The 25,230-nt window shown below is 36.8% G+C and overlaps 1 protein-coding gene across 1 annotated transcript in view; it reads left to right on the top strand.

Moving 5' to 3' along the window:
• Positions 1–2,199: 2,199 nt before the first annotated feature.
• The window catches only part of LOC126367459 (uncharacterized), a 117,465-nt gene continuing 94,434 nt past the window's right edge, over positions 2,200–25,230 (top strand). The window contains exons 1-2 of the mRNA XM_050010971.1: positions 2,200–2,854; positions 24,088–24,396. Coding sequence (XP_049866928.1) covers positions 2,818–2,854; positions 24,088–24,396 — 346 coding nt within the window. The 5' untranslated portion in view covers positions 2,200–2,817. The remainder of the gene's footprint in view (positions 2,855–24,087; positions 24,397–25,230) is intronic.

Genomic DNA, 25,230 nt, shown 5'->3' with positions numbered 1-25,230 from the left:
TATGAAAACGCGCCCTATGTTACCGCAACTTATTAAACGCTTACCTTAGCAGGTAATTATATTATTAATAGCCTTCTATATTACGCCTTGAAGAAGAAGGAGATTACATTCGTTGTTATATTTTCCCTTTGTTTTTCATATTTAATAATGTTGTTCTGTAGTCGACCCACCCCCTCCCACTAATATATTACCCTCTTGATAGAAACAATGGCGTCTACGACATACTTGGGATGATAAATATACGTACTAGGTTTTTCTTTTAGCCCCAAATCGTGCATAGAAAGATAAATAAAACGTATATTTATCCGACTTACCTATACAGGATGTTAGTGACAATTATGAGCTGATATTAACCTGAGTTAATATCAATCATTTTCCATCGCAAAAGTATAGAATTGAAAATAATTATAAAAAACTCAACAAAAATCATAAATTTTGCGAAGCAAAATTCCACTTGTTAAACTTAAAATCATGGTCTGAATCATCTCCCTCAGTATTCGATACGATGTCACTAACACCTGTTAATACATTCTTAATTGTAGACGTGAAAACTAACAAACAAAAAAGTTAATCCAGATGGCAATCACTATTTGGCCGGGCAATTGTTGAGCGTTGAAGGCCATCAGTTATATTAGAATGTAGCTCAGAGCTTTATCTATCAGAGGGGAAAGAGGTCTTATTACATCCAAGCTTGGTTGAACAATAGTTTCAAAGTAGATAAGTAGATATCTGTTTCATTGCGTCAAACAAATTGTTCAAGGAAAGAGTACTTGGTACATTCATATTAAATCTCAATTACTCTACAGTTACTTACTAAACAAGTTTGGATAAAATGGTCTCTCTTCATAACTACTTATCCGGAGAAAAGTTGAGACGCTATTAGGTACCTCTTTTAATATTCATTCGATTCCGACGCGATAACTCTACATTGAAGCGAAAGCAAATAAAAAAAATTGGCAGAAGAATGGACGAAAACGTCCGACGTCTGAGGACGTCTGTGATGCAGTTTAAGTTCATCTCGAATCTCGAGGCGCAATGCGGATTGCACAGACTGAAATGAAACTTTCTGCGCTTTATACTCCCGAACAATATTAAAAACGCAATTTTACTAGGAAATGTTTTTAAAATTTTGGTATTTTGATTTCATTTTGAAAGTCGAATTTTGGGATAGAACGTGGTCTTGGTGCAGTAATACGTAAATAACTTATTCTCTAACAAAGCTTCCATAAATTCCATAAACATACTCGTACCATGGATACAAAGGTAGGAAAGCCTAGAGCGCGGTCAGACGCAGTATTATGTCGACTGCATTAATCTGTCGTGGTTCAGCGTCTGAAAATCCGAAATAATCCGCATCCAATAGTACCTATTAGGTATAAACAAAACAAGTTATTATATTACCATTAGAAAATATTTTTAATAACTTATTTTCTACTCGAATAAGTATTTATACAGGCATAATAATTATGTACTTTACTTATATTATTATATTTAAATTGACCGAATTGTACTAGTACAAAAATGTAAGTAAATTGATGAAGTGAAATACTACCTACAATTTTGACATGGAGTGCACTAATAGATATTATTATTATATGCTCTCACGATGACCTATGAAGTCTTTTAGGGTAACAATGATGCAAATAAATATTCATAGAAATATATCTCCCCAAGAGCGCCATTTATAAAAACAATTGCTCCACCTTGAAAATTCGTACGAGAAAAAGTAATTCAGCTGCGAAGAGCCTACAATGGTCGAATATTCAAAACAATGTTTCGCCGCGTCCGCTGGGATTAAGAAAAGAGATTTGTATTTTTTTCCTTAAGAATAATGGAAGCAGCCAGAGAGAACGATAACGGTGGACGGAGAGGGGGAAAACAATAATTTGTACCTTTCCAGTAAATGCTAAGCACAGCCCTATAGTCACTAGGTCTCAAGTACACTCGGCTGCAGGTTACGGCTGTAGATTTCCATCCAGGTTACGAGTTATTAAGTTTACGAGTTGTTTTTGTTTCGTCCGATTAACCCATATTTGTGCGAGCGTTTGACTGACGTCACGTTATGTCCTCGATTTTTCTATCAAGGCTTCGGGTCAGATCGGGCCCTGCCGGTTCGCAAATGCACCGCGCATGCGCTAAAATTGCGCCAATTTTGCAGCCAGCGGCCTCTGCCGGCAGTCGGGCCCAGTTCGCTGGGACTCCGCAGGAGGGATGTTGCATCGCGGCGCGAGCCACCTCACGATCGAGATGTCAAAAATTTGAAAATCGAGCGTCAAAAATGAAAGAGCTCGGACGGAACGTAGCACTGACAGCTTTATCGCGCTCCGCGTTATAACGTACAGACTAATTGAGTGTTGTGTTAGTTTTATTTAGTGTTTGGATTTAAAAAAAAAAGTTACGGTTAAATTGCCTGTAATTTACTGTTGAGTGTGTGTGGTGATGTGAGGGCTGTGAGCCGCTGGTGGCGCGATTCCACCCGCCAGTATAACCTTGACACGTTTTCCCGCGCTGCCGCCGCACACAACCTTGTTTTCCGTTGCACTCTCTCTTGCCACTTGCCGCAAAAGCGAGTGCTCCTCTAATAATCAGCGACAGTAAAAGTAGTGAAAACCTCAGTGAAATAACTGTGCAGAAACTCCAAGTTCAACGTAGTAAATGATAATTAGCAATGCTAGCGAGATTAGTCTTCAAGTTTAATGAGATAGGTCATAATGAATAACGTTAACGAGTTTAGAACGATATTAACTTTTAGGTGCTTAGTGTTATAATCCGAAAAATTAGGAAGTTTATAAAATGATGCCCTTGTGACCGCAACGAATGACGAGACTCGCTATCAAGATGAGAAATTTAAAAGGTAAGATAATCCCGCTGTGGAAATCTAATTATTTACTATAAGTACAAATTAAATTACGTATGTACTAAGTTGATGTCATTCATTTCAAAGTCTCTATTACCATTATCCTTGGCTTGACTCATTAGCGTAGGTAGTCGGGAAACATTTGTTTTAATTGCTTTAATGGAACCTAAATTTGATTTCATTTTAATTACATAAAACTACTAGAGCAGAAACAAAACTGGATAGAAGTTAAAAATAGAACTTTAGCAGAAAATATTATTTATAAAATAATTATGAAATAACTTTCGTGATAAGGAAAAATGCCGCAATAAAAATTTGATCACGATTACTCGTGGATGTTAAAAATGGTTTTATTTTTACCGTGACCTTTATGAAAAAATATTATTTAAAACGCTATTTTTGAATTAAAAATATAACCATGGGCCCAAAGATTCGTCCGATAGGTACCAATTTTTATTGAAATGTCACTACAGAAAAAAAAATGGTGTTGATCAAAATGTCCACGACCTTCACACAGGATAATCCATTTAGTGCCGTATGAAAATGTCACAAATTAGGTACTTACCTAGTATATTTGCGGACTCACTCACATTTTTATTTAAGTACAGATATAAAAATAAATATTCAAGCAAGTAGTCTTAAAATGAATTCCAGGTGAGAATCCTCACAACGCTCCCCGTTTGTCCGGCCGAGCAGTAAATGTTGTCCAAAGTAATATGTACTGAGACGAGGAACTGGCCGAAAGAGTGAGAATCTTATGAGAAAATAATCTTTACAATCTACATGTACTAGGAATAGGGATTCAAGTAAATCACTCATCTTCACGTTTGAACGAGATAACGAAAATTCATTGGAATTGAAACTGGGCGAGATTAATTTCGGTCAAAACAAGAAAGGTAATTGATATCGAGTTTAATTTATGAATAGTCCAGCAAGTCTGTTAAGGAACTTCCTAAAATTGTGACAGAGACTCCGGAAACTCTAATTACGATAACAGATATCTGCAATTAAACTTTTAAGTAAGTACTTACTTCTGTTTAGCACTGGAAATACTGAATTTGATGATTTATTTGTTAGTTGAACTATTCAGTCGTCTCTCGGACATCAGTTTTAAAGGTTTTAAAGAGATCGCTTTTAGCGATAATATATAATTATTCTTTGTATTATGAGCAGATGTTTATCTACCTTTTTCAGATAGGTATACTCGTACAAACTATGCGAGTAAAACCTAACAGCGTTACTCGAGAGTCCTGTCTGGCCACACATCGTTAGTCTATGTACAAAAGGAATACGAAAAGAACAAAGCGAACTTAAATGTACCTGAAAGATCTGAAAGCATATAATGCTTTGAGTGTGGGAGTGTAATTCGCCGTAAGAGTCTCTTGATGGATGATGTGAATTATGAAGTGAGCACATTCCATATTCATGAGGGCTGATACCGCGATAAAGGACTTAATGTTTTTAAGTGAAATGTGATGAGAATTTGTTGTTCGAGCGCCTTGAATTTAAAACGATTTGCTAAGCCTGTTGGCTCTTTGAGTAAATGGATTTAGTTATTTTAAGACTTAAAGTATCCAGGTACAGCTACACTTTAAAGACAAACTTAAACAAAGTATACTGAAGCTTACTCTTCTCAAATTCTTCCATTAGTAAGGACGTTGTTAAAAAGGCCATATTGAAGCAATTCATCCAAAAAATTTACATTGTCATTTGCGCATATAAAAGTAAGTACGCTATGCAAACAAATGTCAAATAGCAATTTAGACCCCCTGATGTGACTTCTACTCCAAATTTCAATTTTATTCCGAGATGTTTTTTTTTTGTTTTTATAGCACTCACCCGTGCTTATGGAAACTCACAAAAAGAAAAATTAAATTGAAAAAAAAATCAGACTCGAACGGAACTTGAACCCCGGTCCCGAAGAAGTCCCGGCTTGACAAGAGCTGCGGGTTCAAGTCCCGTCCGATTCAGAATTTTTTTAGATTTATTTTTGCTCTTTATTCCTAGATACTTGGCCTGGATTTAATAGTAATATCAAACATTTCTGAAAGTAAGCGGTCACCAACGTGGGTTGGTCAGACAAACTTTGTAGATTATCGGCCGAAATTCTCGGCGTCAGGGATTATGCTAATTGTACAAGGGTCTTCAGATTAAATCTTCGAGTTCTGATGTAAAAGATAACTGACAAGATAGCAAAGCCTGCCAGTGCTTCGGCATACCTAACAGTAGGAGTAACAGATGTACTTAAGTCCATAAGGGAGTTCTAGAAGACGCATTTGAAAATATTAAATAGTAACCAATATGTTGGTTCCAATTCCTGCAGACATCTCCTAATTTTATTTTAAGTTATATCCGTCATTTTCTTATCTACCGAAAAGGAAAGGGACAGAAGATTGGCAACTGTTAATTTTAAAATGAATGAATAACTCGGGCGAATTATATGGACATCTCGCTGTTATGCAACCCGTTTCACGTGTACTGTCAACTTAATTCTGTCGGGCTATTGTCCAATATAACATTTTAGGAGGGCTTTTCAAATTTCTGCCTAAAATTGACTTATTAAATTTTATGTCTGCCGATTACTCGTCCCTTTCCTTTTCGGCGGACAAGAAAATGACAGATATCTATAACTTAAAATAAAATTAGTTGGTGTGTACTGGAATCAGTACCATTTATATATGCAAAGTACCGTCTTTAGATCAATTGCCGGAGGGCTCTAATTGGTAACACTACAAAATTGGTAATAAGCTTTCATTTCGACGACCTTTTTGATGCAATTTTTGCTTGCCCACTGGGCAATTTATAATTTGTGGAACGAAAAATTTTTAGCTCTTCAATCTTATTTGACATACTTAAGCATTTTCAAAGGGAGTGACTTTCTTTTTAATGGAAATACATAGCGGCGCGATGGTGTTACGTCTTTTGAAATTCATTCTTCGAGAAATTTCGGAACGTTTTCCTTATTGGAAATTACTCAGGCTGAATTGTTTTTGTTCTTCGCTAATGCCCTTTTGCAAAAAATCTTTTTGTCACTCGTCAACAAGATTCAAATAAATGAGCTCAATAATTGATCGTTGATTGTATTGTCGTTTATGAAAGCCTAGCTTTGAGAATCACTTGAATCAGTGAGTGACCTTCACTCACTGACTGACTGTCTCACTCTTCACGAAATCTCAGAAATTACAAGTGCTAGGAGTTTAAAATTTTGCATGGTTCTTTTAAGGTCGTAGGTTTATTTAGTTCAACCCCTAAGGGGATAAAAATGGAAGGCATAGTTAGTATGAATTCACGGGTAATAGCTACTAAGTATGTGATACAATTTACCCAATAAGCGTTGTATGTTGGCAATAAATTAGTTAGCACATTTCACAAAGCTGTCGTGTTGGATGTTTGGACAGCGCAGTTTGATTAAGTCTCGGGGGCCGCAAGCAACCGGTAACATTACCTCTGGCCTCATCTCACCTCGAGAGGGATTTAATTGAGAAATTATGACGTGTGTAGGGTTGCTCGTGGAATTGTAAACTCATCGGAGAAGTAACTCGTAATAACTTTTGTAATCATTGTTCGATTTTGAACTCAATTTGCTAGAAACTTACTTTTGAAGAGCGATGGTTACATAATTGTCCTTTACGCTGGGCTTTGTCTCGAGTCTTTCTTCTTATGAGGTGCTTTTTTATACATCGTGACTGAAAAGAAGCATACAATTATACTTAATATGGTCAAGAGGATTAAAGATATACATACTTTTATCTGAAATACGAACGTAGCAACCTGTTTCAGAAATGTAATAACCCTTTTCCTTAATCTTGAAAACGGTCTCGAATGCGTTTTTCCCCAATTTAATCAGGGGATTACCAAAACCCTTACAGTCCCACATAACGGATTTGTCCCGGAGACATCAGTGTAATCCAAACAAATGACGCACCAAGTGATATTAATGGCGCAGGTCGTGACGTAGCCTTGCGTTTCTTTAACTGTTTTCGTTTACTCTTCCCGTTTATTGATAAAATCACCTATCTAGCTGGAGATGGATTTAGATTTTGATATTCGTTTTATAAAAAGGAGATTTGGTTTATGTCATCTCTCAGACATACTCGTAACAGACAAAGGCATCCTCAAGTTGACGTTACATCTCTGAATGGTTTAAAAATATTACCGCATTTTAAATCAAAAATTATTAATTAATTAATTAATGAACAATGAAATATATTTTTTACATATTATTTTCTTTAATTTATGTCTAATATAGTTCTAATCCACAAATCAAGTAAGTACACTCTTTTGCACAGAATTTAATTTTAATAAACAGACATAACACATGAATACAGTACAATTTGGAAATTCTTACCTATACTTTGTTGCCTTATAGTGTAACCACATAAGCGCTTTTTTGTGAATTAGTCACTACAAAATCTCAAATTCTTATGATTAATTTCAATCCGGACAAAAATTGACGCCATAAACTTTTACTTGTATTGAAAATAGCTTGTCTATTACGAGGTTTTTGTTAGGAAAATTAATTCTGAATGTGATTTTTCAAAACGTTGCTTATTGCTTACGTGGTTTTTGCTATAAGGCGTCAACTTCAGTTACTGAATAATTGTCTTCACTGTGGCATTATGTCCATAGAATTTATGACCACACTTCTTCATAATAATACCGGGTTTCGAACGTAAGATATTTGTCCGGCCAAGTAGTTCATGCCATCTGCGGCAAATCTACAAAGTGACATCAAAAAAAAAAGGAACGTAAGATATAGGGAAGGGGGTTTTATCTGCTGACCTGAATTTTGGTGTCACGCGAGTAAAACTGAAGGTGGCAGGTTGGTGTACATAAGAGTTATTAATCTATGTCCGTGAAAGGATAAATCAACATCAAAATTGTGAAGGTGAGACCGTTAGATGTCTATATCCTACGTCCACAAAAGTTACAAACAAATGTTCCGTGGTTCAAAAGTCCGTGGAGACTCTCGATATTTTTCGACACAGTTGCAAGTGCCATGATCACAGGATGATTTTTCATTGGGTATTTCTATCAATTTTAATGACCAAACTTTGATTATGTAACATTAACTTGAAATCCATGCTAAAAGCAGCAAAGATCGCTTTATGTCATGCTCGATTTACGAGGTATGCAGTCCCTTTGAGGAATCCTTTTGTTACCCGGTTTGCCGGTATGTGCGTGCTCAACTGAAACGCTACGATTCCCTTCTCAAGGCGCACGAATGATTGCTCGGTTACACACGCTAAAATTATGCGTAATTCCGACTATGAAACGTTCAAGTAGCACCATGAATACTGAAAGGCACTTGATGACACGCTAATCTAAATAAACAGTGCTCAAGATTGCGTCACGGAAAATATTTCGGGTTTAGGAGCGGCGGCGTAAATTTGTCGAATCGTAAGGGGCGCTCGAAATAGGGAGCGAGGCTTAATTAAATAGGTTATTTATGTACAGAAGACAGAAGCGAGATAATAGAAGCGCACATTTCGATGAATGCTAATTTAATTTGGAAGAGACTTTTCCTTTTACACGATAATGCACATGGATGGTCTATTAACGTGATGTAATAAGGAGAAAATTGGGTGTGAATTCCGTAATATCAAGAGCCTATTATTAATATTATTCTGAGAATTTATTGAAAATACAACGAATACCTTCTATATAATGATATACTTAATAAGATCATTTTATATAATGTAGGTAAGTATCTAATAACATGAGATATCGGCGTCTAAAACCGTCAAAAGCAGAAATTAGAAGTACATAACACTCTCAAATGGAACGCCTCTAATGGCTTTACTTCAAAGTTGAAACAAGCATTTAGGTATTGTAATTCCCTTTGCGTCGAGATTGCCTCAGTCAGCAGTACAATTGTAGCAAAATGTATCCTTGTATTAAAATCTGCCTGACCTAATTCCAGCTCAAACCAGATGGGCCGACGGTCTCGGCATTCGTTTGTGTACGTGCACATCGCCTGTCTCAACAAGAATGCGGAATCAGATAAATTACTTTAGTTATACATAAAAAATCCAACATACAATTATAAAACATCACCACCACTGTATCACTGAATTCGGCTTTATGAGTTTGAATTCATTTTTGGATCATAGATAATGGATATCACGTGGTTTCCAGGGTTTGAGCCCGGTTAATTGCAATAGGCTTGCCCCCCATTACATGGGATTTAAACATATCTGGCGAGAAGTGGGTCGGAGATACAGGCGTAGATATGTTATGTTATGTTACAATTATAAAATGCACATTTTGATGTCCAAACTTGTACGAATTTCGTTTGTAGACGGAATAAGTTCCTTTAGATTACAGACGTGAATTTAGAAAGATACAAAAGTTAAGCTAAATTACGTTATATAGATACGTATGTATAACCGGAAAATATCGAATTTTACGTCTGAAATGATTTTTTGAAAACAAATCAAATCTTTAAATATGTACTTACACTATTTTAGAATGATTTACAAAAACCAGATCCAAAAAATGACACCAATTTTAGATACAGCAGTAAAAAAAAATATAATGGAGTCACTAGTCCATGAGTAAAACAAAACCTTTAAGGTAAGTTTCTCTTATCTCAGACAATGATTGTAACACGTGCTGTATCAAAATTGGTCAACTGGACTGACCGAGCTTAGAGACTCTGGGAAAAGTTGTCCCAAAGGTGCTGAGGGCGATCAGTGGCGTTTAAGCCTTGATCCTTAAATTCGGCAGCAAAAGCTAAAGGCCGTTCATAAATTCTACCCTCAAGAGACGCAAGGGTCTGGTCTGGGATACCAGTTTCTTAATACGCCCATCTGAACTCACCCGAACGTAACGGATCGCTGCATTTTCACTATGTTCTAAGAGATTTTATTTTCTTTCTATTTTCTTAATGCAAACCGGCCGGCTGCTAGTCCAGAAAACTTATTTGCTTAGACTTGGACAATACTTCAAAACTTCCTTTTAGCTTTGATCAAGTGCTCGATGTGCTACATTTTCCCGTTTAAGGGACCATTTTCAATATTATTCTACCACAGTATCTTCTTTATTAATTTTAATCTCATAATTGAATTTTTGCCCTTTCCGCCATTACGTACTAAGTGTGTGCGAGCACAGAATTAAGTTGGGTGAATCTGACATTTACTAAAATAAACATTGACTCCGATAGACATGATGATTGTATTTTAAGTTATACCTGTAATTTTCTTATCCGCCGAAAAGGAAAGGGACGGATGATTGACAGCTGATTTGAAAATCCCCGGGCGAATAAAATAGGCATCTCGTTCGTATGTAACCCGTTTGACGTGTGTTGTTAACTTATTTCTTTTTAAATTTGCGCCTAAAATTGACGTGTGTTCCACACATTTTATGCTTGTCGATTACGCGACCCTTTCTCTTTCAGCGGATAAGAAAATGACAGGTATAACTTAAAATAAAATTATATGGTGTGTAGGTATAGGAAGCAAAACCATTAACATTTTTTGTACTGCTGACGTTGGGTGGCCAATATTTTAAAACTGAGTTAAATTTAACGAGCGCTAGTTTTTATTAAAATAGGTCATGGCAAATTCTTGCTGATAATAAAGTTACGTTTTGGAAGAATTTTGTAACATACGTAGTTATTGTTTTAATCCCAGGTCCTCAGATCTTTGCCTGCATTATATAAAGCGAATTTAAAGAACAACAACTTGGTTACCTTGGTGATAGATTGACAGTTGCTTCAGTATAACTCAAAAAGTACTTATTATAATTTTAAGGATATAACTAGATAAACTCCAGGGAGATGAGTAGATGAGGCATATTGACGATGGTTCAGTATTCACAGAAGTGCATCATTCGAATCAACCGTCAAGCGTATATAAATCGATCTTCGCCACCACGTGTCAGTAATTGGACATAATATCCTGTTTCAAACTGGTAATTGGTTGAACGGCATTCCATTAAATGGATTATCTCTTCGATATTCGTCTGTAATGGCGTTCGTATGTAGCCCACCACATCACGCAGATCAAAATGATTACGTTAATGAGTTTTGCTCTCATGTGCAAATTTGAACCGCGAGTTACAGTACGCTTTTGTTGTTAACATATCACAAAAAATACTTTGTGATCCCTCGTTTGGTTAGAGCATTACAGGCTGATCACCTGATTGTCCAAAAGTAAGATGATCCATGTTTCGGAAGCACGTTAAGCCGTTGGTCCCGGTTACTACTTACTGATGTGATTTAGTAGTCGTTACATGAACCATGTCAGGGGCCTTTAGCGACTCAATAGTAACCCTGACATCAGGGTTGATGGGCTTGGTAACCTTTCATAACCCATACGATAGAAAAAAATAGAACGAATCATCCGGATTAAAAAAAAAGAAGCAAAGTTCGAGACTGTCCACTTCTCTATATCACGGCGTCGCGTCGTCGAAACGTGTAAATTTACGTTGACGAAGCCATCACGTGGATGGACAGGCCCATTCTCCCTTGTAGAGCTTAGATATTATTCTGCTTTATCCTGTAATTCTCAGATCACTTCAAGTTTCCACATCTTCACCGTAATGGCCGTGTGTTCTGTAACAATGACATATAATGGCTGCCCGGAACACACTACTTCAGGTAATTTAGGGGCTTTTACCGCTCTAATAAAATATGTGTAAAGCTTTGCGCTTTACTTGAAGGGTGTTTAGGGTGTGAATCACAACCGAATCCTAACGCAAGCGATTTTTGTCGCTTTTAAGGGTTCCGATCCTGAAAAGGGAAAAACAGAACCCTTATAGGATCACTTTGTTGCATCTGTCTGACATATTGTAAAACTTGTTGAAGATCATTTTAACATTTTTTGAATCTACCTCATTTCGCAAGGTGTTATGACTGAGAGTTATTGAGGACAGAAGAGGCAAGATGATTGGACACTTAACAAGACACGACGAATTTATTAAAAACATCATAGAAAGGAAGCTACAAGGAAAGAGAGGAAAGGGAACACCAAGAAAAGCTTACATGGAACAGATTAAAGAGAAGGCGAACGTCGTGTCTTATAAGGAGGTGAAGGAATTGGTCTTTGATAGACAAGAATGGAGAATGCTACACCGACAAGAGCGTGGCTATTAAATTAGTGATGATGATATGGCTGATTAGAAGAAATTTCAAGAAACAGCAACACAAAATTTAATACCGTTTAAATAAAAGTGGTCATAGTTTTAGGACCTGAAGGACCAGTGTGCACTGATATTAAATGGGGAAGACCTGAATGAGTCCGTTCATCTTTCACTTTTACTCCACAAAGCTCTACTGTGTATTGAGTGTGAAATATATAAATAACAAGTTTCATGAGTATTGAAATTACAAACATTATTAATTCATTTTCCACAATGTTTAGTGTCTAAACAATTCACAAAGTAATTAAATAATGTGATCGAAAAAGTCTACAACAAAGAGGTGTTTAACGTAAAATAATATTATAATGTTGTTGTCCATTTATTGGCGTGTTTGAACATTGTGATTAAACTTTTGTGCATCGGATTAACAGCTTTCATTATGTACTTACCTAATTATTATGGAAATAAATGAATTCATAATGAACAGTTCGACGTATACAATACTTATTGCGTAATAATTTCGACATGAGATTATTATAATTAACAGATAGTAGTTACTATATATTATGATATGATGAATTTATAAAAACCGTTATTAAAGCTTATTTTCATAATTTTGCTTTCATCAGTTTTGAAAACCCAGCTGGTTGAGTGCTTACATGTCGGTCAGTATTTTTTTCCTTTTATATGTAAGTTTTAATAAAGAGCTTTACGGTATTGTAGGTATTCCTAACAGCCTCCGTGGTCTAGTAGTTAGAGCGTTAGGCTCACGATCTGGAGGTCCGGGTTCGATTCCCGATGGGGACATTGTCAAAATCACTTTGTGAGACTGTACTTTGTTTGGTAAGGACTTTTCAGGCTTGAATCACCTGATTGTCCGAAAAAGTAAAATGATTCCGTGCTTCGGAGGGCACGTTAAGCCGTTGGTCCCGGCTATGAGCCGTAAAAACACCTCCACCATCCCGCATTGGAGCAGCGTCGTGGAGTATGCTCCATACCCCCTCCGGTTGATTGAGGGGAGGCCTGTGCCTAGCAGTGGGACGTATATAGGCTGTTTATGTTTATGTATGTAGGTATTCCTACTGTACATTATGCATATTCCGTCGATATTAAAATAATTAAATACCTACGTACCTACTTAAGAGCCGAGTTTGAACCACCCTCGACAAAGATCTGCGTGAAGCTCTCTTTGACAAAAAACGAATAGTCCTTTATTTTGATATATTCGTGTTGTTACAGTAAAAATATTTGTAAAAGGAAGGAAGGCGGGATGAGCGGTTTACCAAGCGGGGACCCCATTTGTTTTATGTTCCTCTACGTACCTAATATTACATACGGACGGATACGTCAGACGAGTTTTATATTATTCTATAATATGTGTATGTATATATGTTACTAGTGACCCGCCCCGATCGGGTGCTATGCTGAGGAAAAAATGAAATTATTTACGACATTACACTAAAAACCTCATAAATAACTTTCATGGATGTTATTATACATATAAACCTTCCTCTTGAATCACTCTAACTATTTAAAAAAAAAAACATAATAATCCGTTGCGTAGTTTTAAAGATTTAAGCGTACATAGGGATATAGGGACAGAAAAAGCGACTTTGTTTTTAACTATGTAATATATAGAAGTACAACGGGGAGCGCTGATTCGATCTCCGGTATCGGAGTTGCACTAATCTGTTATCATTTTTTTATCTAACAGTTGATTTGATCATTATAGACAGCGATATAGGCTCACCACCTATCACGTTGGTCTAACAGAAAGCTCGGTGAGACCGCTTGTTTACTTTTTTATTGGTTAGTTATAAAGTACTAAGAATTAAGTGTCCATGTACATGGTGTTTAATGTTTATACTTGAGAGTTCTGAACAAGGTGATGTAAAGGACAAATGTACAGAAACAAATAAAAGATACGCGCGCGCACCACGAAAGGGGTCCAGCGGATTTCAATGGAACTAATTGACAAGTCATTATAATTCTAAGCAGATACTGCGACATTAGCGCCGTAGCCTCAGGTCTTTATTACGACTATATATACGGTATATTATGGAAATATCTTTTAAGGCTATTCTTTCATAAATATCTATGAGCGAGATTGGCAGTATGAAAACGAAACCCCACAGTTAAACATAAAACCTCCTGTTTTGAAGTCGGTGAAAAATAATGCGACAAGAAAAAGACTTGGCATTTTCATATATATTTTTATTCCTTTTACTATAAAATACATATAACGGAATTACGAGTGAAACAATACAAAATGTTACGTACATGACACCTGACGCCAGGTTATGAGTAAGCTGGAATTTTGGCGCCAGTACAGACGTACTTACTATAAAGGTGTGTTGTACAAAGAGAAACGGCGAAAGTATCTCGTCTGAATAGAATGCCTTTGAAGTCCTTTGCTTTTACCTTTTCTTTCGATTTCCGTGAAAGCTTTTGGAACTATCGCGGAAAGTTTAAAGTATTCTTTCAAATGTACAGCTGATTTTGAGTACTTTTTCCGCTTTTGACTATCTGTATTGTGTTAGGGGTTTTCTCCAGATAGGCGGACCGTATCGTCGCCTCCTACAGTATACCACTTAAGCGCCTTTTTGAAAAACACGTTCGTGACTTTTGTTAATAACTCCTAGTATTAGACAAGATTAGTTTCAATACAGGTAAAAAATTGTGTCTAAAGGTCCGGATTGAAAGTAGTTGAAAGAAATCGAGCTTTTGGTTAAGGAAAATCATATCAAAATGTGATTTTTCTAAAAGATGCTTACGTGGGTGGCTTTCACTGTAGAGTGACAAATGACATACTTAATGCACATTATAGGGATAAGTTGACAATCTATCACAATATGTTTCACCATAATTTATCTTGAATTCACGTTCGAATGATAGATAATTGATATCAGATTTCCAGGATTTGTATCTGGTGTTAATGGTCATTAGGCTGGCTCACTGTGTGAGTATTGACTGCCAATACGTACACTTCTGCTTACCCCTTCAGAAATACAGGCGTGAAGCATCACGCCTACATACCATGACACGGCAATGTAATATTATTATTATGTTACGCGTCGCTGAAACTGACAGTTTTGTTTTTTTATTTTCCTGTCTTTCAACACGCACAACAGTCTATTAACAGCCTCCGTGGTCTAGTGGTTAGAGCGCTAGGTCTGGGTTCGATTCCCGACGGGGGACATTGTCGAAATCACTTTGTGAGACTTTCCTTTGTTTGGTAAGGACTTTACAGCCTTAAATCACCTGATTGTCCGAAAAAGTGAGATGATTCAGTGACACCGTAACGAATATCGAAGGGGATCATTCAGACCACGATTCTGATTCTGAATTAACATCAATTGGTAACACTAATTTAATTAAGTATGTTTTATCTACAAACATATCCTATATATTGATGAAGCAGACACATAATATATTATTTACCTTTAATTAATTTCATATCAACGGGCACAATAGTTCAATTAGCTATAATTTCATTATGTTAACTTGAATTCGCAATAGGTAAGCACTTATAGATTTTCAATGTAATTTCCTTCCATTACAGTAGATATGTACCATTATTAAATTAAATTAATTGAAATTAAATTAAAATTATTTTATAATAACTACTTAGTTGAAACAACAAATGACGTCAAGAGAGGTTTTAAGTTTGTGGTCCAATCATTTACCTTCAAGTTTTTAAACGTATAGATACTAACACAGAGTTATAATTATAGAGAGATGCCCTGAGACCGTAATATGCACACAATGATAATTTATTATGATGCAACGATCGTATAATAAAACTTTCCACATCATTAATTGCTTCTTTAGTAACGCGCAACCACAGCTGGGGCTTGCATTACTACGTAATGAACGGCAGGTAAATCAATGTAGCCTGAAATGTCTTCTTGCGGTTATTTCACACGCCCAGATGTGACTAAACATGTGACATGCAGACTCCTGTAATTTAGTGCTGAGGGCATATCTCCCTTAACTCTATGATCTGTGGATACTAACACCGACCAGCGCATGTCAACCGAGTACATTTATATCACAAAACAGCGTATGAGTAATACCTATTTTATGTTGGCAGTAATATTTACTGGCCTTGCCCTCGCACGGTGGTTTATTCAAATTTCATGTTATTTGGCTCACCGTACCTCGCTTGTTTTAATACCCTCCCGTTATATGGAAACGACTGTTATTTTTCATGCCGTAAACCGGTCTGGTTTGTTTAAAATTAATGTGTCTTTCAGTATAACATATGACATGTCAGTCTAACTTAAATGAAGATTGTTTAGATACGATACTACCCTGGATTAGGCTTTCCACTCGTGAGTTAATGAAAATATATGAATTTCCATTAACGAGGAAATTCATAGGTAATTTTTTATCAAAAACACACCCCGGACAGTCCATACAAAAATCGAATTCTTATCATGTGTCGCCGAACGCGTAAGAGCGAGCGAGACGTATTCCGCGCAATCTCTCTTACGTATCCTTACGGCCATTTAAGACTAAAGCACACCCCGGACACTTCATACTGTAAACTACCTCGTTTTACACAGACATCACACCTTGACGTTATTGTACACGCGCATCTATGTGTGTGACGTCTGACGTCACTCAAGTTTACACTATGTTGGGGGGGGGGGAAGAGGTACACCTAGCTCAGCCGCTGGTGCAGAGTTGCCGTTCTATACGTAGTATTATTCCTTATTCTATGACTAAAGTAAGAAACAGAGGGTTGAGATTGGCGCCCGATACGAATTGTTGCGGGGCGGATAGTTACCGTTCTATAGTTACCTACGCTTTGTTCTATGATAAAAGTTTAAATACTAATTATCATGATTTAAACTACAAAAGATACAATGTTCTCATAAATTCATAATACCTGCTTAGATACATACATACATACATAAACTCACGCCCGTAATCCCTAATGGGGTGGGCAGAGCCACAAGTAATCAAAGACAACTTGCAGCCACTGTTGATACGATGTCGTAAGCTGGATATGATGAACCTTATGGTGATAAGGGATCAGCCTATCGCCCATAACATTAGTCCATCATGTTAGAGGACACAATCCATCTGTCGGTTTTTACGACATGCCCGGGAAGACAAGCAGCTGAACGTTTTCTATGTTTTTTATTTGCTCCCAGAACAGCATAGAAGCTGCTTAGATAAAATTTAATAATACAATAAAGTAAGTAATTACTTTATTTATATATTTTTTGACCTAGCTTCATGTTAAATTTGTCGCATATGGCAATAACTAGTTGGTCGGAAATGTAATTTATTATACACTGACTACAGTATAATGGCGAGAGAAGACGAAGTATGAACACTTTACAGCTTAATGTGATAGAAAACTCGAAAATTTGAAATTTGAATGTGAATTTTGATGTGATGTGTGTCATTTCGTGAGGAAACCCAGATTCCCGAGAAATGCATTTTCGTAGGTATGTGACCTAACCTGTATTGGTATTTGCCTTCGCGGGTTGGAAGGTCAGACAGGCATTCACTTGTGTATAAAACCGGACCTGTCAAATCTGCAGGTTACGTAAGCGCACCCGGTGAAAAACGGGATAATGCTAGGGAGATGATGACATTTAATGTGATAGGTTGCTTCATTCAATAAAATCTATGAAAGCATCGTTGCAAATTGTCTAGGTATAAAGTTAAGAGATAAGATAAGATATTTAATGCATTCCTGATGTTTTACAGAGATCTTAAAAGTAGAGGAAAGTACAAACAGGAACCCTGTAAGGGCACTACAACAACTTACAATGTACACAATGAAAACAGAAGACCAAGAATAAAAATAATAAAGATTATGTTAAAAAATAAAAATAAAAGATACGTACATTTACAATAATCAGTATCTCAAAGATTCGTTAAAAAACTCATGTAGCGTGAGCTCTATTACATACACATTTCGCAAGAAATAGTCCAAGCTAAGGATTAAAAAAAAAACACGCACGTTCACAAACCGTAATATTATTGACACTGAGTATTCCATTTCCATTTATCGAGTTCTTTGAAGAGGTTATAAAGAAGGAAAATATTTCTGGAGAAACGTTTGTTTCTTCTTCAAACGTTTATGTTAGGCAACAATTGTTTTCTTTGATGTTAACTTCCTTGGTCTCGTGGTTATGGCGTTGGGCTCACGATCTGGAGGTCCGAGTTCGATTCTCGATGGGGGAAATTGTCGAAAATCACTTTGTGAGACTGTCCTTTTTTGGTAGGACCTTACGGGCTGTATCAACTGATTGTCTGAAAAAGTTAGTTGATTCTGTGTTTTAGAAAACACGTTAAGTCGTTAGTTCCGGCTCTCTCTCTCTCTCTCTCTCTCTTTCTCTCTATTTAAGAGCTGCGCTCTTGTCAGTGGAGTAATCGCCATTCCCCTCTTCTTCCCGCCAAAACCTTCACCTCCCGATACGACACGACCTGCACCTTCTCTTTTATTTGTTTCATAAATGTTATCCTAGGTCTACCCCTTCCTCTCTTCCCTTAAATTTTTCCTTCTATATTGTTTGTTATAAATGAATCGTGTCGTATCAGTCATATTTCCTCTCCGGTTATCTATAGTCTTCAATATGGTTCTCTTTTCTTCAACTCTTTCCAGCACTTTTTCATTTGACACCATTTCAGTCCAGCTAATACCCCCCATCCTTCGCCAACACCACATCTCAATCGCTTCCAACCTCTCCCTGTCTCTCTGTGTCATAGTCCACGTTTCACTTCCATAGAGTGCAATGCTCCAAATATATGATTTAATAAGTTCCGGCTACTAGCCGTAGAAATACCTCCACCAACCCGTACTGGAGCAGCACGGAGGAGTATATTCCATACTCGTCCTGTTGATTGAGGGGATGGAATACTTGTGCCTGTTTGATAACCTATCTGCCACATATCTAAAAGCATTATCTAATAGTATTATTATCTGTCAGATAAGTTCGGATTAAATTTTTAGCTACAGTAGTGAAGGCGTATTAATAGGACACCTCATGAAGTGATTCCGATTATGTTATCGATCGAACCTGGACATCCACATAGTGAGCCGAACGCCATAACCACTAGACCATGGAGGCTGTTTTTCACTCACACCTACAAGTCATCAGTTAAGGCCCAGGAAACCTCAGTGCGGTGCAAACGAACCGCAAAACAGAAATGTACGGAACTGTTATTTATTGCTTGTGTGGCGATAAGCAGTTCTACAGGCAAAGTAATCTTTACTAACATGTTCCTTACTCTTTGTTTCCTGTTGTTTTGTGTTCGAAATTCAAAGGCTTGTTGGTCGAATACGAGGGTTGAAGTAGGCACGTGTGAGTTTGGGGGGGGGGGGGGTTGTTTAAAAAGACCACATTTAGGCAATTCACCTGAAAAGCAAAAGTGCTTAACATTGCGCATTCAGTTTTATTTCTCAATTTTAAGCTCTCGGATGGTGTTTAGTTTAGCAATAATCATGTATTTATTTGACCGTCATATGACCTATAAAGGTAGTCTGTTTACCCATATTGTCGTTGCCAAATGCCGTTTATAATAAATTCACACAAAGGCCCCTGACATGACTCATGTAACACCTACATACTTACATCAGTAAGTAGTACCCGGGACCAACGTCTTAACGTGCCTTCCGAAGCACGGATCATCTTACTTTCGGACAATCAGGTGATCAGCCTGTAATGTCCCAACCAAACTAGGGATCACAAAGTGATTTTTGTGAAATGTCTCCACCCACCGGGATTCGAATCCGGGACCTCCGGATCGTGAGCGCAACGCTTAACCAATGGACCACGGAAGCCGTAGGTTATGTTGTGAATGTATTGCCGTATGTTGTTACGATTATAGTATTGCATAATACCAAGAAATAGGTGCATTGTTGTAAGTCGATATGAATTCAATCGTAACGGAAGTAATAATATTTTCTTGTTATATTTCTGTGGTTTGAGACATTTGCAAAAGAAACCACAGTCGTTTTGCTATAAAAATATATAAAGTGATTTAAAAAGTGTAACGAAAGTGTAATGAATTTTTTAATTAGCATATTTCCCGTGTTTCTTATTCTAAATAATGTACATAATATTGCAAGTAAATTCATCCAAGCACCCACTCTTTATAACATACTATCCGTCTGTGGAACGGACTTCAATACGTACAGTAGCATGGACGCGTTCTTAGAAGAAAAGAAATGGCATGCAGGGCTTGATATATTTAAATACGGAGTCTGTCCTACAACTTGTAAATTAGATGCACCAATATGCGCCACGGATGGGAAAACGTACAAAAATATGTGCTACATCATGAAAGTTGCAAAACGCAAACCGCCTGGTTTTGGGTGGCGACATAGCGGTCACTGTTTGGATGAACATCAAAAGAATAATGAACTAAAAGCTAATATAAAGGCTATGATCATATTTTTAAGGAAACATGGCCTGAAAGTAGTTAACGAAAAACCAGGTTTCCGTGTAGAGAATCATTCAACTAATTTAGGTGGATCTAATAAAAAAGGTGGATTCAATCTAACTAATAGATTAAACAAACCAAAAAGAAGTGAGAAGAAAATAAAAAATAATATTTCCAAAATCACTAGGAAGCCACGTAAATTAGCCAAGGTAACTAGAAACTCAAGTAGAGTAATTAGCATAGCCAGAACCCTTGTATCTAGTAACATAAGTGAAGCAACCGACGTAACCAGCAAGTCCAGCAACTCAAGTGGAGTAACTAACGTAGCTAGAACCCTAGTACCAAGTAACATAAGTGAAGCAACCAACATAACCAGCAACTCAAGTGGAGTAACCAACATAACTGGCATCCTGGCATCTAGTAATCCAGATAATGCAACCAACGTAACTCAGACGCCTAGCAACATAGGTGAAGCATCCAACGTTACTAGCAAACCAGGTGAAGTTAACGAATTAACTAGCACCCAGGGACCTAGTACTCCAGGTGAAGCAACTAACGCAACTAGCATCCAGGGGCCAAATAATCCAGGAGAAATAATTGCGGTAACTAGCAAACCAGATGAAGCAACCAACATAACAAACACCCAAGCATCTAATGATGCAGGTGAATCAACCAAGGCAACCGATAAACCAGATGAAGCAACTACCGGTACATAAATGCGTTTATCAAATAACTTTTTGTTTTATTTGTAACAATAAACGCCCGATGGTAGAGAAACTTTAAAACTTAACCCTTCCAGTGCTGTGGACGTATGTTTTTTTTGTACTGTTAGATATAAAATAATCGATCGTCCTAATCGCGACTGATACATCACTATTTTAATGAACGCCACAATACTAGTTGACGTACTTTGACAGATCTACTACTTACATAAGTATGTAGTAACCGGGACCAACGGCTTACACAAAAGCCACCTTACACACAGCCACTTACATTTTTTTGTATTTTATAAAAAATGACCGAAATACAATCTATGATATATGTCCCGTAGGCTCAATATATCCGGAGCTGTCGCGTCTCGCTGACAAGTTCCCAATAAGTACTCAGTATATGACGCAATACCTCTAACACCTATTCCAAGCTAGACGACAGAATAACTGGGTTTGACGACGGTCTCTACTTTGTGCTCAATATCATTGGACATAAATAAATACAGAAAGAGTCCCTTATGATTCTAATTTTCTTATGAAATATTATTATATTTTCTTAATAAAAAGTGTCCGTTATTATAAGGAATAAGTACTCTTGTTTCTTACTGGAGCAGCGTAGTGGTACATGCATGCCTTCTCCGGATGTTCCAGGATAGACTGGTGACAAATACGTACATATCTACAGATGTTATGTTATTTTTCTTGAATATGTAACCTCTTAGCCATCGTGTACTGTGATATGCACGTTTAGAAGGCAATAACAGGCGTGGTTGCAAGAAATTTTCTGGTATCATAGACTTTTTTTTGTTTTCCCCAAAGGTCATGTATGGGTAGGAATGTCAGATTATTGCGGAATATAAAATTAAACAAGATACGTTCAACCGTAAAGGCTCATCGTAAGACGTATAATGAATATATGCAAAATAAAATGGCCCGTTGGGATTCGACTAGAATGCAAATTCTTTCCCTCCACAGTACGTTTTTATAACTGTGATGCGATAACCGTTCTGCCAATTTTCATTTTATAGAGTAAAATCTCTCTGTGGTTTATATAATGATTGGAAAAAACCCATTTTTGTAGTTATTTATTTTATGTAGGTACCGGACAAAATCAACTCGATATTTTCAACTTCATAATTGTGTATTGGTTAACACAAATTGAATGGTCATGAATGGTTATTATCTTGAAACTGTGTTCTGGGGACTATATTTTCCTGACTATGTATCTTCCATCACGTGTTTATAGATATTAGTAGAAGGCAAGCAGGGCACACACTTTATTGAATGATAAGAAGCTTTCTCAACTTCAATAGGTTTCCCTTTGGTGACAACGATTGGGTGACTTATCGCTACGAAAATCACGCTTCAGCTTGACAAGGGTCCATAAATAGGGACCTTATTTGACATTCCTGTGTACATCAGAATAGCTAAGTACATAAATAAGTTATATATGACGAGCTGGGTGTGATATGCGTCTGAGGTAAAATATTCAATGACGACGCACTTTATGTTATTCTAAAGGTTTCTTTGGACTGCGCCATTTAACCGAACATTCCTGAAATGGACCTTGTGGGAAATTGACATAAGTAATTGATCGATCTTACATTCGGGAAAAAGGATAGGTCCTTTTATTATCAGAAATATCTCACAATGCTTTCTTCAAGGCATTTCAAAAGAAAATGCTCGTAATTACTGACGCACAACTGACAGTTCTTAAAAACTAATCCATGAAAATGGATATGTTGAAGAAGTTTACGATAACAATAACGCAAAAGTATTTAAATATCGTTGCAAATTTTGAAGAGCTAGCTTTTAGAGTAATAGCGATAGAGATCATCATTAAATATAGCATAATAAAACCGGCTTTATCCGATATACAAATTTATCACGAACCATTTCAAGGTCCAATACAAGAAGATTGAAGATTCAGGCGGGCGCGCAAGATTGATGACTCTTTCGAACACTCCCATTCACACTTTAAAAACCGAAGTTTTCACAGCTGATATTTAATCATCACCATTTCTATAACAAAACGTATCTCTATTCGTTAATGACCCTTTCATAAAAGATTACCGCAGAATAGTAGAAAGGTTTTTTTGAAAACCTGTCAAAAAATTTAAGTCAGATAAATTATTATGAAAATGTACCTGAAAGATTGATTGTTGCAATTTACAAATTTTCAGATAGAAGACTAGTGGTAGGTAAGTACATTTGGGTCATGATGTGCAAGGACATTATCGGAATACTTAGGATGATCTCTTAAGACATACTCGTGATAATAGGCAGCTCAACGTTTTCTATACCTTTACTTGCATTAAGTTCAGCAGAAAAGACAACTTAAAACGTTTCTTAAAAGAAAAAAATAACAATACTATGTGTTTTCATCGCATTAATTCCAAGACTGTATGTACAGTGAGCTAAAGAAAACTACAACAAGGGACAGAATGAAATTAAAAGCAAACACAATCGAACGTGCACCGCTGAAAGTTGACTTTGGAGTAATCAAGTCTCGGTTCAAATAGAAACCTTAGATGTTTACAGAGTGTTGTGTAAGGAAATATTCAATGTTCAAGAGCTCCAACAGCTTTACTGTAATCATCAGCGAAGTAATAATATGCATATTTATCGAAGGCAATTTCACTAGTGTAACAAACACAAAAAAGCAATAGAATTTAAACGCGTTTACAATACTTTTAATCTTGATTACTATACTATTTTTATGAGGCTGGCATAACCACCAAGAGTGGCTCAAGCCTCGAAAAAACTTAGATAAAAAAAAAAACTATACTATTTAAGCACATAAACTAACGATGCAGCCAAGAATGATATTATGGGACATGACTTTGAATATGACTAGTGACTTTACTAGGAAAAAGAAAGATTTCAGTCAGTGTTTCATTTTAGATTAGTCAACTTTGAAATAGTGGCGGAAAATTAAAGCGCTGTTTATAGGTAGGCTGAAAATACTCTACACTGCAATTAAATTATCTATGCAGATTCTTAACGAAGTTGTTGGTTTTGTTGCAGGTTCCGGCACGGCCTTAGGGATCGGAATTTTCATCGTCACATTTATCTCAATGACGGATTGTGACGTCGTGACGGATGCCCCAACAGACAAGACGGCATACCAGAGAGACGCGTCCTATTTATTAGATAAAGTGACGAAACTAAACGAAATCCCTGAACCGGAGTCTCTGCCAGTACTTCACGGGAACGACACTAGATGTCGCATATCCGAGTACCTGTGTCTGAATAAAAAATGTATTCCGATAAATCGATTTTGCGATGGCAGCAACGACTGCGGAGATTCGTCTGACGAGCCGAGACATTGTACACGTAAGTAACATTTCCTGCATATCTTGCTAATAACAGGTCATTTTAATATGAATATTTGCTTCACTCTAGTTCATAAAAATGTCTTCATCATAAAGTTTCTCATAAAGTGTCTCAATCTGCAATCATACAATCTAGCAAGTTATTAATATACCAAACATTGTCTCAATTTGTTCCTAAACTTAAGTTTGCACGAGTGTCCTACTGTAATTTAGCTATATATGTTTTGTATATCTGTAAGTACAGAAAGGTAAAAAGTGTAGCGGAAAGCCTCTTAGAGGCCGAGGGAACTAAAAAGTTCACAAAACGTTGGCGTTCCAACGGGGCGGAAGCAAAATCGTTTTCACTACTCTGAATCTTTTTCTGGTACTTTTTCCTACATGACAGGGTAACAGCTGAGAGCCAGGTTTCGACGTATTATATTACCTCAGTTGACTTCAGTTTCACAGATAAAGGATTTCTAGATGTTGCTGTTTTTAAAAACGTTGTTCAAACAAGGACTTTTATCGATAGTTTAAATAATAAGTATATACAAGATTTATGACTAAATGGGTTTGTTGATTTTAGTAAGTAGATATTAATTTCCTACATTTTGTCGCCTACCTATGCCTTTATTTCTGCCAGACATAAAGTTTTTTGACCCAATAACCTGTCTGTCCTTTTCCTAACCTTTAAGTTAAGTACCTCTTTGTCTCTTACAAACACGATTAATGTTGTTAGAATTTCTAAGGATTTATTTAATTCAATGTCACTTCTGTCGTTGCTAGTCCAGTGGGGGTGAATGGATTTTCGCGGAACCGACGCCCGTCCGCTCTCGACCGAAAATTCTGGATGACA

This window comes from Pectinophora gossypiella, chromosome 6 (assembly GCF_024362695.1).
Source record: "Pectinophora gossypiella chromosome 6, ilPecGoss1.1, whole genome shotgun sequence".
NCBI lineage: Eukaryota > Metazoa > Arthropoda > Insecta > Lepidoptera > Gelechiidae > Pectinophora > Pectinophora gossypiella.
The sequence above is the reverse complement of the archived record's forward strand: the minus strand, read 5'-3'. Positions and strand labels throughout refer to the sequence as shown.